Source organism: Lissotriton helveticus, chromosome 5_1, assembly GCF_964261635.1.
Source record: "Lissotriton helveticus chromosome 5_1, aLisHel1.1, whole genome shotgun sequence".
Classification (NCBI taxonomy): Eukaryota; Metazoa; Chordata; class Amphibia; order Caudata; family Salamandridae; genus Lissotriton; species Lissotriton helveticus.
Genome location: NC_136065.1, coordinates 1,625,008,982 through 1,625,026,242, shown reverse-complemented (window position 1 = coordinate 1,625,026,242; position 17,261 = coordinate 1,625,008,982). Strand labels below are relative to the sequence as shown.

General features: G+C 48.6%; 1 protein-coding gene across 1 annotated transcript in view; it reads right to left on the bottom strand.

Annotated features, from left to right (window-relative positions):
* The window catches only part of LPCAT4 (lysophosphatidylcholine acyltransferase 4), a 539,966-nt gene that overhangs the window by 317,761 nt on the left and 204,944 nt on the right, over window positions 1-17,261 (bottom strand). Inside the window, exon 3 of the mRNA XM_078644815.1 lies at window positions 1,204-1,421. Within this exon, the coding sequence (XP_078500941.1) occupies window positions 1,204-1,421 (218 nt within the window). The remainder of the gene's footprint in view (window positions 1-1,203; window positions 1,422-17,261) is intronic.

Sequence of the window (17,261 nt, the reverse complement as noted above, 5' to 3'; positions counted from 1 at the left end):
TTCGGGGTGTAGAAGGTGAGTCGTTTGTTGAGGTATGCTTGTCCGGTGTTGTGGAGTGCTTTGTGTGCGTGGGCGAGGAGCTTGAAGGTGATCCTCTTGTTGATGGGAAGCCAGTGCAGGTCTCTCAGGTGGGGTGTGATGTGGCTATGGTGAGGGATGTCGAGGATCAGACTGACCTTACAGAAAGAACCAAACTAGGGGTGGTTGATTAGTGTGTGGCTTTAAGGAAGGTAATGCCTGCCCACGGACCACGGTTTAAGGACACTGAGGTTCACTCCAGCAAGTTCACATGGGAAATTACATAATACAAAAATCATGCAAAATTAAGCAGGAGAATAAGGTGTAAGGAAGGGTACATACATACAGGGGACAGTGCCTGCGTGATGTGCTTACTCCAAAGATTCTCATTCAGATATTTGGATAATGGGTCCAAACTAAAATTGCATTCACAGTGAATATCAAGTTAATTTTCTTGAGGGGGCACTAACAACTTACTTCAAAATGAGTGAACACAATTTTAAAAAAAACAACCTGCAATATAAGAAAGCTATACAATCAAAAGCCTGTAGACCAGTGGCGTCCAATATCACTACATCAGAGGAGGCTCCTGAAAAATTAAGAGGCAGAAAAAAGATGGTCAGGCCAAGCAGAAGGACGCCAAGAGTACATCCAAAATATGCAGTGTGGGGAGTGAAGTTACTGTTTGTCTCCAAATCACACATAGGAAAGGGTGATAGGTCAAACCACAAAAGAGGAAAGCAGCAGGTGAGAAAGAAATAAAAACTGTGTGAACTAGATGGCAAGAACAAGGAGCAGTTGTTAAGTGCGACCAGAGATGACCACATGGAGAAAATGAGGGTCAGCGGAGAGGTGGGGAAGAATCAATGATTGCTGTTGGTGAATTGGTCATTCCAACTTAAATCTAATATTAGGTTTGTGTTAAGTTAGAGATATTTCAGTCCTTCTCAAAGTCAGGCCATTCCCTAGGCCTGGCAAAAGTACCAGAACTACATTTTAGTGAGTCCATTAGCTTAAACAGAGTCCCAAACGAAGTGTGCACATAATTTAAGATAGTACAGTGCTGCTGAGATCTTTAGCAAACCACAGATTTTAGTATTTGTGAATTTGGAATTAGGAGCTCCAATATTGTATCTATCTTGGAATACATGGTGTTCGACATTCCTTGATTCGTTTTCCTCTTACCTCCTATCACAGGAATTTTGAGGTTCTCGACACGAGACACTACTGATGGCAAGTTGCAGGGCACCAGAACCACCGGGTCGAAGAAGCTGGTGTGTGGTGCAACCACCAGGATGGGGGCCTCGACGCATGTTGCCTGACGGCCTTTGATCCGGATCCAATGAAAACCAGAGACGAAGTACAGCATTCGGCTCAAGAAGCGAATAATGTAATGGAATATCCTTGAACGGGGAAGTTGGAGAAACAGTAAAACAAAAGAAAAATATTATTATTTTCCCTGGAACAATAGAGAAATAGATTAATATTAGACAAATACAAGGAATATCAGCATCTGTGGCAGGATAATTGTAGCACAAATCTACTTCCCTCCACTGCTCTGCCCCAGTTTGGTAATGAGATCAACAGTGTAACTCTTTGTGTTGTTCTATAGCCACCTAGCTCAGATCTGCAAACCTAGAATTCGCCTTAATATAGGTTAGGCTTTTCCGGGGGGTACTAAGCTGGTTAGGGATTACTGATAAATGGAAGCATTCACCAAGGACAGTTAAGACTAGTGGGTCAGTGCCTAGGTTACTGGTGTCCAGCAAGAGGATTTCCAAGTCCCTCATCGTGCGCCTGGTCTCTAAAGGTATCTTAGTTGAGCAGACGAGGCTCACTACATGAGGTACCATAGTTTTACATCCAAGTACACCACAACAGTGTCCAGTTAGCAATTTCTTTCTAACATATAGAACTTTATCTACAATTGTGTGAGGCACATTGCTTCACAGGTGATTTGTCACCAGTCAGAGAAGTAACTGGAGTTCAGATCTGTAGGCTGAGAAATTGTCTTGCTGCTGCATTTTCACAGAATTACCAGAGACCCTCTAATGAAGGTGGGAAAGTACTCTGGGAATAATAATAGTAGCTTGAACGGTTTTAGGGAAGCCAAAGCATGGAAGATTTTGAGGAAGACATCTCGTCAAATATAAGCTTTGTTGGAGGCTTGTTTTAGGGAGAGATTTGAGTGTATAATCACCCCTAAATTTCTCACTTCATCTGTAAGAAAAACAGCATCCCTAGTTACTGTGGCCAGATGGTTGAAGGATGATAGTTTTTCCATGTTACTGAAAAGCTTAGATATTAACATACGGCTTTTAGTTTGTAATCATTTTCGAACACACAAGGCTCAATTGCTTACCAGCAGACTGATCGATACTTAAGGAGACATCAAGCGTTTTTAAAGTTTATTTAGACTTCCGTGTTGTCGACAATGTTGGAGCAGATGAGGGTGAATTCTGCACATGCAATAGTCCATCCTTGGGGTTTGCCAGCTGCCGATTTCAAAGCTGCCAACGAGGCGGGAGGGGGTGATCTGATAGGACATCTGTCACCGAGATAAGAGGCTATCCATTTGGGACTTGGTCCTGACCTCCTTTGTTGTCAAGGGTCTGTAGAAGGGTTGGGTAATGCATTTAAAAGGATGTTGAAAGGTCACAAAGAATGGCAATATTTTACTCACGTAAGTTTGAGATGCGCTTCAGTGCCAAGGCCAGGTTGGAATCCTACCTGGCATTCCAAAGGAATGCTATTTTCTTCCATAAATGTAGTCAGTTGTCAGTCAGTGTCAGCTAGAGTAGAACAGTTTCAGGAGAAGGGTCACATTGGAGTCGACATATTCAGGGAACCATTAACACTTATCTAAGTTCTCCTGAGGAGTAACTGTCTTCTAGCACACGGTGAAAGCAGTAGTATCTTTAGGGCTTTTTTACTTTTGCTTTATAGACTGCAGAATTATGCTGGGCCCCAAGTTTGTCGTCGATGCTGTACTTTGAGCTTTGAACTTTGTGCTTTGAGCCGGTCCAGAAGCTTCAGATTGATTTTTATAATGTTACTTCAAATGTCAGCCAGGCAGACTCTCCAGGTAAGGACAGGGTAACGATCATCTCCAGAATAAATTGGTAAACTATTACTGTCAGACCAGTGATTAAGGAAGTAAAGAATAGTGAGCAAAAGGAGGGTACGTCCAGATTCTCACATGCTGTCACCCATACTAGGAGGTTTGGGAGGCTACTAGTTTCAATGGAGGTAAAATCAGGAACACATATTGGTCCATCCAGGTAACTGGACACTTCTCAGCCACATTGTTGATGTTCATAGAAGTAAGTATTGCCTCAGGCTATGTCTAGCAGTATGAGTGGGCCCAGTGATTAGAGGAGAAACTAAACTGTTGCTAAGAGAAGGAATTTTGATAGCTATGTAAGACTTAACGGGCAATGTCCAGAATTATTCAAGTACGCATGGGTTGGGTCGCAAAGATGTCCTGGAAATGCTCCACGACTCTCAGGTTATATGGTGGACTTCTCTAGATCAGGAGAAAAATGCATGCACTAGCTGACGATGAAAAGTAATTGATACCAGGAGATTATCATTAAGAGACTGTAAAGGCATCTTTGGGTTAGAAAGTTAGATGTTATACTGGGTGTTTAACCTTAAGGCACATGGAACTCCTGGGGGGGATTCTCTTACGATGTACAGTGGAATATTCATTGTTCAATGCTCAGGGGAGGTTGCCCTTGGCTCTCTTTAGGGATGCCACTGTGCGAGTTGTTGTTAAATAAACCAACTTCCTACTTATATAGGAGTCCAGTCTTTAACTTTAATACATCTGTTAACAATGGGTAGATCGTTACCAGTCTATTTGGATGGGTGTTTTGTTAACAGCTATCGTATATCTATTGTAGATAGTTTCATGTAGATTACGTGGAGCATCATCATATAACCAGGTTTCTGTGATGATAAATAAGTCACAGCCGGATTCTGAAGTTAGTTTGTCCATGTAAAGATGATTCTTATTCATGTATCTATCATTAGGTAGCATACAGAAAGGAAGTGAATAGAATTGAGCCGCAGTGGGAGTAATAGTTGTATTAGAACATTGAAATTTGGAGCACTCCATTGAATACAATGGAGTGCTCTGTGCTTCTACGGGCCGGTAAAGGCCAGCAGAGCAACACTGCAATATTGTTTGAACGGCCTCTCAGAGCCCGAGGAGATTTCAATCCCCTCGGTCTCCTTTGAGACCTTTGTGTAGGAAGGTAGATCCCTGACTATGGTTGCCCCCAACTTTTTGCCTGGTGTTTTGCTGGTTTTCTGACTTAGTTGACCTGGGGCCCTGCTATTCAGGACCCCAGGCCTACTGCTCTCTCTGTAAAATGGATTCCATGTACCCTAGGTACATATCTAATTGGATACTGAGTCACCTTATCAGTCCCTGTACAGTGTACCTTAGGTACCCAGGGCATAGGTGTACCCAGGGCCTACCAGGGGCTGCAGCATGTATTATGCCACCCCTGGCTGGCCATCCAAATCTGACACAACTGGCTGCACGACCGCTGGGGCAAGGTGGTGTAATCACCCTTTGCTTTAGATATAGTATACCTATATCTAACCCTAAAATGGACACACAGATCTCCTATCAGTCACTCCTATGGCAGGCCTTGACAATCCTGAAGGCAGAGTGCTTGGAATCGTGTGAGATAGTGCTCTGGCATGAGCTGAGTCTGTCTGCGGCTTTCGGGATCCATCCCTTAGCCGTTTCCATGATATCGCATACCATATACTCTTAAGTGCATTATAATCCTCGCGGTTATATGCCAACTCTGGTATCGCTTTATCAAAACATGTCGAGTAAGGTGTCATACGAATTGGAATACTAACCCCTCGCCAATTCTGGCGACGGGGTTAGCATTCCACCCTTCTAGAGGGACACGACATGTATGTAACCTGTAACCCCGGTTAAAGTCAGACATAGCCTTAGCTCCACAAAATGGATGCTGCCACCGAGACACAAGTCTGCCCTCCTGCTGCTGGGAGTCCTCCCAGAGCAGGAGGCAAGGACAAAGGGTTTCCTGCCAGGGGCGGTGCCAGCACCGTCCCAGACAGGATTTTGTGTATCCTAGGTAGGCAGGGCTTTAGAGGAAGGTGACTGCAAGTGGCACCCCGGTGCTCACTGTGCATAGGCCGGCTGAAACCAGTTCCAGGGGCACTCCAGCCCCTGGCCTGGGGAAAGCCCGCCAAAGGAGAGGGGTGTAACCACCCCCCTCCTAGTCCCACCCATAGGGCAGGACTTAGTCGCGTGCCAGCCCCTTTTTGCAGGATAAAGGTAGGACCTGGCCCCCTTCCAAATCAGATCTTTGAATCCTGAACCAACTTTCTACAAGAAGGAACTCAAGACTCTTCTCAAGATTTCTCCCTTGTGACTAAGGAGTAGTCACCCTGCAGCAGCAGGCACCAACCAAGCATCGCGGTTTGTTGCCAGTCTCTCCTTCGGATCAAGACTGCTCCAGCACGACGAGAACCGGCTTCCCTGGCACCTCTGACCTCAACCTGCATCATCAGCCCAGCTGTGATCCGTGGGTGTGACGAGACCTCGAGGGACCGGCCATCTTCAGAACTGCACGATGCTTGTCCAGCACGACACCCGAGTGACCCTCGACTGAGTGCTTTGGGGTAAGAGAAGCCCCGACCCTGAGCAGCTCCAGCACCGAAGTTCAGCCCCCCTGCATCCACGAGATCTGCGTGGGGCCCTTCTGCTCTTTGCTGCTCACCGCGTTGTCCAGGTCGCTTGCCCGTTGGCTAGTGGCCCCTTCACGACGCTCCACGACGACAAACACTGCTGGTCTGATTGCTCCAGACTGGCCCTTGCTTCCCTCCATCAGAGAAGTATCCTGGACCCTCCTGGTCCACTCAAGACGCCATTTTAGGTCCACCGCGTGGGCTTTGCATTTGCCAAGACTTGTTGCCCAATCCTGGGTCCAGCGACGTCGACAGCAAGAACCTTCGTAGGACAGCTCGCACCTCCATCCTGGTCGCCGACAACGCCTCCTGGTCCGAGAGACTGCAGAGCCCAGCAGCGCCCACTCACCTGACTGCGGTGACTTCGCCCGGTGCCATCCTGGTGCCCACTTAATCACTGGCTAGTGATTCAGAACTTGGTCCCCTCTGCTTTCAGGTCTTCTTCTTCCCTGATCCAGGCTTGGATCTCTTCGAACTTTTCTTCACTGGCCGCCTGCCAGCAACTCTTTCTTCAGGCTCCTGGTTCATCAACGAAGAAACCCGACGACACTTGAACCCTATGCAGCCGCAGCCCCTGGGCTAGGTAAACCGAGTACTCCGGTGCTCCAGCTTAGGCCCACTCTCTAAGTGTCTAGATCCACTTTCGTTTTTGACCTACCTAGTCGGGTTCGCCCGAAAACACTAACTTTGCATTTACTAGGATCCATAGACTTTGTTCCGCATTACGCGTGAGAGTTCCCACTCTGCACACGACGTCCCTAGGTCTCCTGCTAGCAATCTAAAGGTTCAGTAGTCCAGTCCTAGCGATCCCAAAGCCTATGAGAGTAGTACTTACCTGCTAGTAATTTCGCATTCCACTTTTGTAGTATATGGTTTTTCGTGCCCTTCTGGCATTTGTGTAAATTGTGCGACTTTCAGTAATTCTTTAAGAGTTTTGTTGTGTGCTTAGCTCTCTGTATCATAAAGAGCCAGGGTAGTCTTGTTATAAATAAATATCTGTTTATTTTCATAACAACTTGTGTGGTGTCCTTTCACTTGGTGTTCAAGGGGTAATGTGATGGTAAAACAGCTGGCTTAACACGCCCTCTAGAGTCTTAGCCTTAGACTGCTCGTATCCATGCTACTAGGATAGCTGGTCTATAAGGTTGACTTACAACCAATCATCAATAAAGGTTGTTTGGACTGATACAAAGTGCTCACTAGAATAGTGAGCACTGCATATCAGGCCAACTTCTCACATTGGTGAGCAGCGGTTGGGATTTGAGCTTGCTGTTGTTTTACCACACATATCCTAAGAATATCATTTGAAAGATCACATAAGTACTAAAGGTACATATAACTTAGCTTAGAATACTCTGAGTTCTACTGAACCAGCTGTTGTAGCTCCTAGGGCCTAGCACACCCTAAACTACAACTCTAGCAAGGGATCAGTAGGCAAACAAATAGTGTAGGTAAGTGCACCACTTACACCTCACTAGAAAAGCATGTCTACCCATGGAGAGTCTTCAGAGACTCCCCTTGTGGTTATTGACCCTCCACAGGTCACTTCAAGATATGCAGCTCTCAGTTTCCAGGAGATGAGACAAGTGTGTACCTCCAGGAAACTGAAACAGGGGTCTAACCCCACCATTCCCTTTCTGATAGGTCTCTTAGAGACATATGATGCGAGAAAGATTTCTCAGCTAGATGGGAATATGCCAGCCTTAGAGGGTACCACTGGGGATCCAGACCTCCACAACACTGTAAATGCAGTTGAGGAGGAGGATCCTGAGGAACTCTCTGGGGATGAGGCAGACAAAGGTCTTGAGGTAGTCAGAAGGCTAACTAGGGCCAACATAGACTTGCTTGGGCTAGGATCTGGGGGACCCCCAGTACTGACCCTAAGTAGGCCTAACCTTGGAGTTAGGAGAGATAGATCTCTTTCTAGGGACTCCATTAGATCTCTGCACTCTAATGCCTCTTCTCAGGGGAGAAGGAACTCTCCCCAGAGGAGATTGACTTCCCCTCAGAGAAGAGAGCATGAAGCAAGGATGAGACAAGCTAAACTGAGGATTGAAAGGGAAGAACTTGCCCTGGCCAAAGAGAAGCTTGCCTTTGCTAGAGAGCAGCAGATGAGTGGGTTAGCTCCCACTGGTGGCAGCAATCTCCCAAGAGAAAAAGAGAAGGGTTTAGATACTAAACACCTGACAAAGATAGTGCCCCCCTTTAAACAAGGGGATGACATCCAGAAATGGATGGCTGCTTTGGAGAGGGCCTGCACTGCACAGTGCATCCCCCAAAGTCAGTGGGCAGCTATACTGTGGCTCTCCTTTGATGGCAAAGGTAGAGATAAGCTCCTCACTACTAGAGTTGAGGATGCTAACAATTACCAAGTCTTGAAAAATACACTGGTTGATGGGTTTGGCTTAACCACTGAGCAGTACAGGTTGCTGTTCAGGGATACCCAGAAAACTCAGTCTCAGGATTGGGCTGACTTTGTTGATTGTGCCACTAAGGCTTTGGAAGGCTGGCTACTGGGTAGCAAGGTTACTGACTTCACAGGATTGTATAATCTTATTATGAGAGAGCAAGTCTTAAATAATTGTCAGAACCAGTTATTACACCAGCACCTGGTAGACTCTGATCTGACCTCTCCACAAGAATTGGGTAAGAGGGCAGACAAATGGGTCAGAACCAGGATTAGGCCCAAGAACCAAGGTGGTGACCAGAAAAAGGAATCAACCAAGCCTCAAGAGAAGGGTGGGAATAAATCTGCAGATCAAACCACATCAGGGCCCCAAAAATCCTCTGAGGGGGGTGGGTCCCAGAATCCTTCTAATAACCAAAAGAAACCTTATTGTTATCCCTGTAAACAGGTGGGTCATTTGAAGACTGACAGCAGTTGCCCAAAGAATAACAATAAGGAGAACATGCCCCCAAGTAACATTCCCAAACCTCCTGTTACTACTAGTAGTAATCCCCCAGGTGGTGGGAGTGCCCCCAAGAATTTGGGTGCATTTACTTTGGGAGTTCCTGGGGACTCTGGCCTAACCAGGTCCCCAAACTGAGATACTCTTGTCTGTGAGACTGACATGGGGTTTGCCAACTTCACAACTTGTCCCAACACTTTGGGCAAGTACAGACAGGAGCCCCTCATCAATGGTATAAAAGTTGAGGCCTATAGAGATACAGGGGCTAGCATCACCAGGGTGACTGAGAGTCTAGTCCCCTCAAGGCAACTTTTACCTGGTGCCACATACCAGGTGACCAATATTGATGGAGTAAAGAGAGATCATCCCATGGCAGTGGTCAATCTCAGCTGGGGAGGTGTCACTGGCCACAAGAGAGTGGCAGTGTCACCAAACTTGCCTGTAGATTGCCTACTGGGGAATGATTTAGACCTCTCAGCCTGGGCTGAAGTAGAACAAGAAACCCATTCTAAAATGGTAAACTTCCATGGTAAGGTTAGTGGGGCAGTGATAGCCACAGCCCCAGTCCAAGATGTCCTCCCTGAACAGGTCAGGAGGGCTGTGCCAGTCACAGCCCAATCTCAGACAACTTCCTTCCCAGAACAGGTTGTAAAGGCTGTGATGGTCACAGCCCACACCCAAACTGAGCCCCCTCCTGAAAAGGTTGGGAGAGTTGTGATGGCCACAGCTCAAACTCAGACAGATGATAGTGTTGTGAAGCCTGAAACTATGGATCACTCCACTCAGACAGAGAGCATTGAGGAGGAAGAGAAATCTCCCTCCCACCAGACTTTAGGAAAGGGTCAGCCTCCCCAGGGAACTGATCTGACCCCTAGTGAAGAAACTGCCACAGAGGTAGTCAGGCCTAGCCTGGCAGAACCCCTGATGTCAGTGGACCCTTCCAAGGTGGGGCCCAGTCTGGAGCAGGTAACCTGCCCCTCTCTACCCTGCCTCAGTCAGCCCAGGGCTGTAGAGGTCAGGGAGGCCAGTGTTGGACCCCAAAGGGCCCCCTGTCCAAAAGAACTTCCCAATCAACAGATTAAGGGCACTGAAGCTAGTAATCCTAGCCAAGTGAAAATAAAACAGACTCCTGAGGGATCCCCCTTAAATTTAGTTAGGGACCTCCCACAGATGGACACTGTTGGGCACAGCCAAACCTGGGACCTGAGGGCCCCAAACCTGACCTGTCCCTCCAGTAAGCCAAACAGAGGGGCCCAACCTCCAGCTGTAGGTAGCCAGAGGTTGACCCTGAGAGCCCAAAACAACTCAGTCTTTGAAAGAAAGGCCTCTATGGTGGAAAATGATTGGAGGAAGCTGAGCCCAAAATTAGTGGAGCCTCACTTCAGTACTCCATTTCAGCACCAGCCTTTTCCTTTGCCAAAACACACCACAGGTAGAGATTCCCTATGGTGGAGACCCTCAGATACCCTTAGGGTGAGGGATTGCTTAGTGGACCATGAGATAGGGGGTAACCATGCCAGTGCTGGTACTTCCTTATATGGCCACTCAGGCAATATAGGCTTACCTGGCAAGGATAGCCTTATCTCCTTTCGTTTGGGGGGGGGTTATGTAGGAAGGTAGATCCCTGACTATGGTTGCCCCCAACTTTTTGCCTGGTGTTTTGCTGGTTTTCTGACTTAATTGACCTGGGGCCCTGCTATTCAGGACTCCAGGCCTACTGCTCTCTCTGTAAAATGGATTCCATGTACCCTAGGTACATATCTAATTGGATACTGAGTCACCTTATCAGTCCCTGTACAGTGTACCTTAGGTACCCAGGGCATAGGTGTACCCAGGGCCTACCAGGGGCTGCAGCATGTATTATGCCACCCCTGGCTGGCCATCCAAATCTGACACAACTGGCTGCACGACAGCTGGGGCAAGGTGGTGTAATCACCCTTTGCTTTAGATATAGTATACCTATATCTAACCCTAAAATGGACACACAGATCTCCTATCAGTCACTCCTATGGCAGGCCTTGACAATCCTGAAGGCAAAGTGCTTGGAATCGTGTGAGATAGTGCTCTGGCATGAGCTGAGTCTGTCTGCGGCTTTCGGGATCCATCCCTTAGCCGTTTCCATGATATCGCATACCATATACTCTTAAGTGCATTATAATCCTCGCGGTTATATGCCAACTCTGGTATCGCTTTATCAAAACATGTCGAGTAAGGTGTCATACGAATTGGAATACTAACCCCTCGCCAATTCTGGCGACGGGGTTAGCATTCCACCCTTCTAGAGGGACACGACATGTATGTAACCTGTAACCCCGGTTAAAGTCAGACATAGCCTCAGCTCCACAAGATGGATGCTGCCACCGAGACACAAGTCTGCCCTCCTGCTGCTGGGAGTCCTCCCAGCACAGGAGGCAAGGACAAAGGGTTTCCTGCCAGGGGCGGTGCCAGCACCGTCCCAGACAGGATTTTGAGTATCCTAGGTAGGCAGGGCTTTAGAGGAAGGTGACTGCAAGTGGCACCCCGGTGCTCACTGTGCATAGGCCGGCTGAAACCAGTTCCAGGGGCACTCCAGCCCCTGGCCTGGGGAAAGCCCGCCAAAGGAGAGGGGTGTAACCACCCCCCTCCTAGTCCCACCCATAGGGCAGGACTTAGTCGCGTGCCAGCCCCTTTTTGCAGGATAAAGGTAGGACCTGGCCCCCTTCCAAATCAGATCATCTTTGAATCCTGAACCAACTTTCTACAAGAAGGAACTCAAGACTCTTCTCAAGATTTCTCCCTTGTGACTAAGGAGTAGTCACCCTGCAGCAGCAGGCACCAACCAAGCATCGCGGTTTGTTGCCAGTCTCTCCTTCGGATCAAGACTGCTCCAGCATGACGAGAACCGGCTTCCCTGGCACCTCTGACCTCAACCTGCATCATCAGCCCAGCTGTGATCCGTGGGTGTGACGAGACCTCGAGGGACCGGCCATCTTCAGAACTGCACGACGCTTGTCCAGCACGACACCCGAGTGACCCTCGACTGAGTGCTTTGGGGTAAGAGAAGCCCCGACCCTGAGCAGCTCCAGCACCAAGGTTCAGCCCCCCTGCATCCACGAGATCTGCGTGGGGCCCTTCTGCTCTTTGCTGCTCACCGCGTTGTCCAGGTCGCTTGCCCGTTGGCTAGTGGCCCCTTCACGACGCTCCACGACGACAAACACTGCTGGTCTGGTTGCTCCAGACTGGCCCTTGCTTCCCTCCATCAGAGAAGTATCCTGGACCCTCCTGGTCCACTCAAGACGCCATTTTAGGTCCACCGCGTGGGCCTTGCATTTGCCAAGACTTGTTGCCCAATCCTGGGTCCAGCGACGTCGACAGCAAGAACCTTCGTGGGACAGCTCGCACCTCCATCCTGGTCGCCGACAACGCCTCCTGGTCCGAGAGACTGCAGAGCCCAGCAGCGCCCACTCACCTGACTGCGGTGACTTCGCCCGGTGCCATCCTGGTGCCCACTTAATCACTGGCTAGTGATTCAGAACTTGGTCCCCTCTGCTTTCAGGTCTTCTTCTTCCCTGATCCAGGCTTGGATCTCTTCGAACTTTTCTTCACTGGCCGCCTGCCAGCAACTCTTTCTTCAGGCTCCTGGTTCATCAACGAAGAAACCCGACGACACTTGAACCCTATGCAGCTGCAGCCCCTGGGCTAGGTAAACCGAGTACTCCGGTGCTCCAGCTTAGGCCCACTCTCTAAGTGTCTAGATCCACTTTCGTTTTTGACCTACCTAGTCGGGTTCGCCCGAAAACACTAACTTTGCATTTACTAGGATCCATAGACTTTGTTCCGCATTACGCGTGAGAGTTCCCACTCTGCACACGACGTCCCTAGGTCTCCTGCTAGCAATCTAAAGGTTCAGTAGTCCAGTCCTAGCGATCCCAAAGCCTATGAGAGTAGTACTAACCTGCTAGTAATTTCGCATTCCACTTTTGTAGTATATGGTTTTTCGTGCCCCTCGGGCCAGGGTAGTCTTGTTATAAATAAATATCTGTTTATTTTCATAACAACTTGTGTGGTGTCCTTTCACTTGGTGTTCAAGGGGTAATGTGATGGTAAAACAGCTGGCTTAACACGCCCTCTAGAGTCTTAGCCTTAGACTGCTCGTATCCATGCTACTAGGATAGCTGGTCTATAAGGTTGACTTACAACCAATCATCAATAAGGGTTGTTTGGACTGATACAAAGTGCTCACTAGAATAGTGAGCACTGCATATCAGGCCAACTTCTCACACTTTGGTTTATTTGTTAGAACATTCTGCCCTCTAGTAGCAGAATGGCTATATTATAGCCTTATAGCCCGGGCTATACCAGCCATTAAAGGCCCGCTCCAGAGTTAAAGGCCGAAGGCCTTTAACAAGGGAAGAGGGACTTTAATGGCCGGTATAGCCCAGCTACGGAGGGCTATAAGAACATTCTGCCACTTTCTAACAGATAAAACAAAGGTCTTTCGGAGCCAAAGGGGGGCTCCGAAAGGCTCTGAAAGTCCAAGAGGCCTTTGTACACAGCAGCAGCTGTGAATGAGAAAAAAAACATTAGAATGTTGCTCTGCGGGGATGTATGACGTTATAACGCATACTTTTACAACGCATACCTTTACAACAAAATTTTTACAACGCAAATACTATTACAACGCATGTATTTACAACGCATGTTTTTACAACGCAGGTACCTTTACAACGCAGGTACCTTTACAACGCATACCATTACAACGTAAGTATTGGTAAGTATATATTAATTTTTTTATTGTAAATTAATTGAAATTAATATAATTTTATGTAATGTAATGTAATGTAATTTAATTAATTTAAATTTAATTTTACTTTATTTTTACCCTGTACCCCTGTACCCCAAAAACCCAAATCTGACCCTGAACCCTAAAAATACCCCTTTACCCAAAAACCCAAAACTGACCCTGAACCCTAAAAATACCCCTTTACCCAAAAACCCAAAACTGACCCTGAACCCTAAAAATACCCCTTTACCCAAAAACCCAAAACTGACCCTGAACCCTAAAAGTACCCCTTTACCCAAAAACCCCAAACTAACCCTGAACCCTAAAAATACCCCTTTACCCAAAAATCCAAAACTGACCCTGAACCCTAAAAATACCCCTTTACCCAAAAACCCCAAACTGACTCTGAACCCTAAAAATACCCTGTTGGAACCTGAATTGACAGGTCACCTAGGGTAGCCTGGCCTAGGGTAAGGCAATTTCCACAAAGGCACATGCGTGAAGGTTGCGAACCACCCAACAATAATTCAATAAAATTCCACTCAAAAAGAACGCCACTACACCATGAATTATGGAAAAATACGAGCTTGTTTATAAAAAAAAATAAGATTTGCTCTCTTGACTTTTGGAATCACAGCTCAGTACATTACAATTTAATCATGAGAATAGTATTACTTTTGAAGTTGCTAAATTACATAATTACTTTAGTAGCTGTCTTTCCCCAGACCTGTAAGCAATATGATTTATATCATCAAATTACCCCCCCTGTCTTCTAGGACACAGAGGAGGGAAAACGATTAGTGAATCTGAACTCTTTGTTATGTACTAGCACGAACTTTCCTCTTTCAGAACCCCACTCCTCTGTTTCACAGAGCAATTAGACCTCGGGGCTCAGTCTCCCCCTTTCTTCCCACACTCTCCTTACTGTGCCATAAGGTCTGCACTCAGGCGGTCCTGCCGAGGTCCCAATCAGCAGCTGCTGAAGCTAGTTCCACCCGCCCAGCCAGCTGATCTCAGGGCAGGCGCGAGGAGGGCCGGGAAATGTCTCGCAGTCACTCCGGAATCGCCGTTGGTTTTTCCCCGTTACTGGCCACACTACCTCAGGGCTGGCGCTGGCAAGGTTGACGGACGCTAACGAGCGCCGCTTCCGCTTCTCCTCAGTGGCCGGCTCCGCCTCCCAGAACCGGGCAGCTCAACTGGGCATGCGCGGTGGGGAAGTGTCTCCCTGCTGGAGCCCGCACTCCTCTGCCGGTACCTTCCTTGTCACGCCGCCCTCTCCGGAAACGATGGTGATCACCAATGCCACTCCTCGCGGTGGAGCAATTCCCTTGCTTCGTTTTTTCCCTCACCTAAGGACCAGCGGTCACGGCTTCTGAACCTGCGCTGCACACCGCGCACTGGTCCCCGACCGGCCCAGTCTGTTCTCAGCCAGAAATCGGCCACGACAGGTAGGGAGAGGAACTCTGTGGGGATTTACCACCTAGGGAATTCACGACAGCCACGGGCAGAGTCCAGTTGAGAAGCTGAACGGGAGGGGGGCTCAAAGATTAACCCCTCTCCTTCTGAGCAACACTTGGCCTTAATCTCTCCAAAGTTCCTTCTACTGGGCAGAGGACTGCGCTATGCAGCGCTGCAGTCTCCTTCTCCTTCTCTCACCCCTGTATTTCCAGTCTAGGGGTTGGTCAGGCGCCCAGGGTCTCCAGTCATCCAAAGCAACAGGGACAGGACAAATAACCCAAGGGAGGACGGGTGGTGAATCAATAGGTCAACCCTTTGACTATCCTACCCCCACCTTCAGCTACAGCCTGTCCTCCAGCTGACTCTCTCTAGTAAGACAAAATGGCTGACCAGCATTCCGCCTTTTATAGGCTGACCCTCAGAGGTCCAGAAGGGACCAGAAGGTTCTGGAATGCCCTACTCTATCCTATGGGACATGTTCCAGGTATGTCAGTTGGTAGCCACCATTTTGTGACTCCAAAGAAATTCCTGTCAGGAAAGGCCTCTAGGCCTGAGGGGAAAACTATGAAGGGGGGAAAGAACACCTATCCCCTAGACCAACACCTTGAAAAATCTAGTGGACACAAAAATTAATAAGGGCATGAGGGGCAAAAAGGGGACAAAATAAATAATACATTGGAGGGACTACGCAAAAGGCCAGACAGGTCTAACACACGTCCCCCCCAGCTGAAAGTGGGGAGAACTACCCAACCCCTTGGGAGTCCTCATCACTAAGGCGGAAATACCTGGAGAGACCGTCTGCATTGGCGTGGTCCACTCCGGGCCGATGTTCCACCCGGAAGTCCATTCCCTGTAGGGAGATGGACCACCTCAACAGCTTGGGATTCTCCCCCTTCATCTGCATTAGCCAACGAAGGGGTCGGTGGTCAGTCTGAACCAGGAAGTGCGAGCCAAACAGGTATGGCCGCAGCTTCTTCAGAGCTCACACCACCGCAAAAGCTTCCCTCTCAATTGCACTCCACTTCTGTTCCCGGGAAGCAGTCTCCTGGATAAGAAGACCACAGGCTGATCCAGGCCCTCTTCATTTAGTTGCGATAACACTGCCCCAATGCCATGTTCTGATGCATCTGTCTGGACAATAAACTCCTTGGAAAAGTCTGGGGCCCTCAGGACCGGTGCTGCACACATTGCCTGCTTCAGTTTCTCAAAAGCTTGCTGACAAGCTTTCGTCCAAACTACCCGTCGAGGTTGTTTCTTTGAGGTGAGCTCTGTGAGGGGTGCTACAATAGTGCCATATCCCTTCACGAAGCGACGGTAGTAGCCTGTGAGGCCCAGGAAAGCTCGGACCTCAGTGTGGGTCTTGGGGGGTTTCCAGGCCATGATTGCCTCAATCTTTGCCTGCAGGGGCTGCACTGACCCCCTACCCACCAAGTGTCCAAGGTACACAACCGACCCCTGCCCAATCTGGCATTTGCTGGCTTTGATGGTCAATCCAGCTTGTTTCAGGGCCTGGAGAACTGCTTGCAAATGTTGCAAATGGTCCTCCCAACTGCGACTGAAGACAGCGATGTCATCCAGGTAAGCAGCAGAGAAACTCTCCATCCCAGAGAGGACCTGGTTCACCAGCCGCTGAAATGTGGCAGGGGCATTTTTGAGCCCAAAGGGCATCACGCAAAATTGGAAGTGTCCCTCAGGCGTGGAGAAGGCTGACCTTTCCTTTGCTCCATCTGTCAAGGAGATCTGCCAGTACCCTGAAGTGAGATCAAAGGTACTTAGATATTGGGCAGCTCCTAGCCGGTCAATTAATTCATCCGCCCTAGGGATCGGATGAGCATCAGTCTTTGTAACTGAGTTCAGTCCCCGGTAATACACACAGAACCTCAGTTCTGGTGTGGTGCCCGGTGGAGCGGCTTTTGGCACTAGCACCACCGGACTGGTCCAAGGGCTGTTGGAAGGTTCTATCACTCCTAGCTCTAGCATCTTGGCAACCTCTCCATGGATGCTAGCCTTCACCTTGTCTGACAGCCGGTAGGTCTTTCATTTCACTGGTGGGCTGTCTCCTGTGTCCACATCATGGGTGCACAGGTGGGTTCTTCCCGGGACAAGGGAGAACAACGAAGAGTACTGCTCCAATACCTGGCGGCAATCCTCTCGCTGCTCAGGAGTTAGGGATGGAGGAGAATCACTCCCTCCACCGACCCATCCTTCTCTTGAGACGAGAAGAGATCAGGGAGAGGCTCGCTTTCTGCTTCCTCGGCACCATCAGTCACCATCATCAGGATGACCTATGGCCTCTCATGGTGGGGTTTGAGGCGATTGGCATGCAGCACCCGTAGGGGCTGTCGAGGGGTCTTAAGATCCACCAAGTAAGTGGC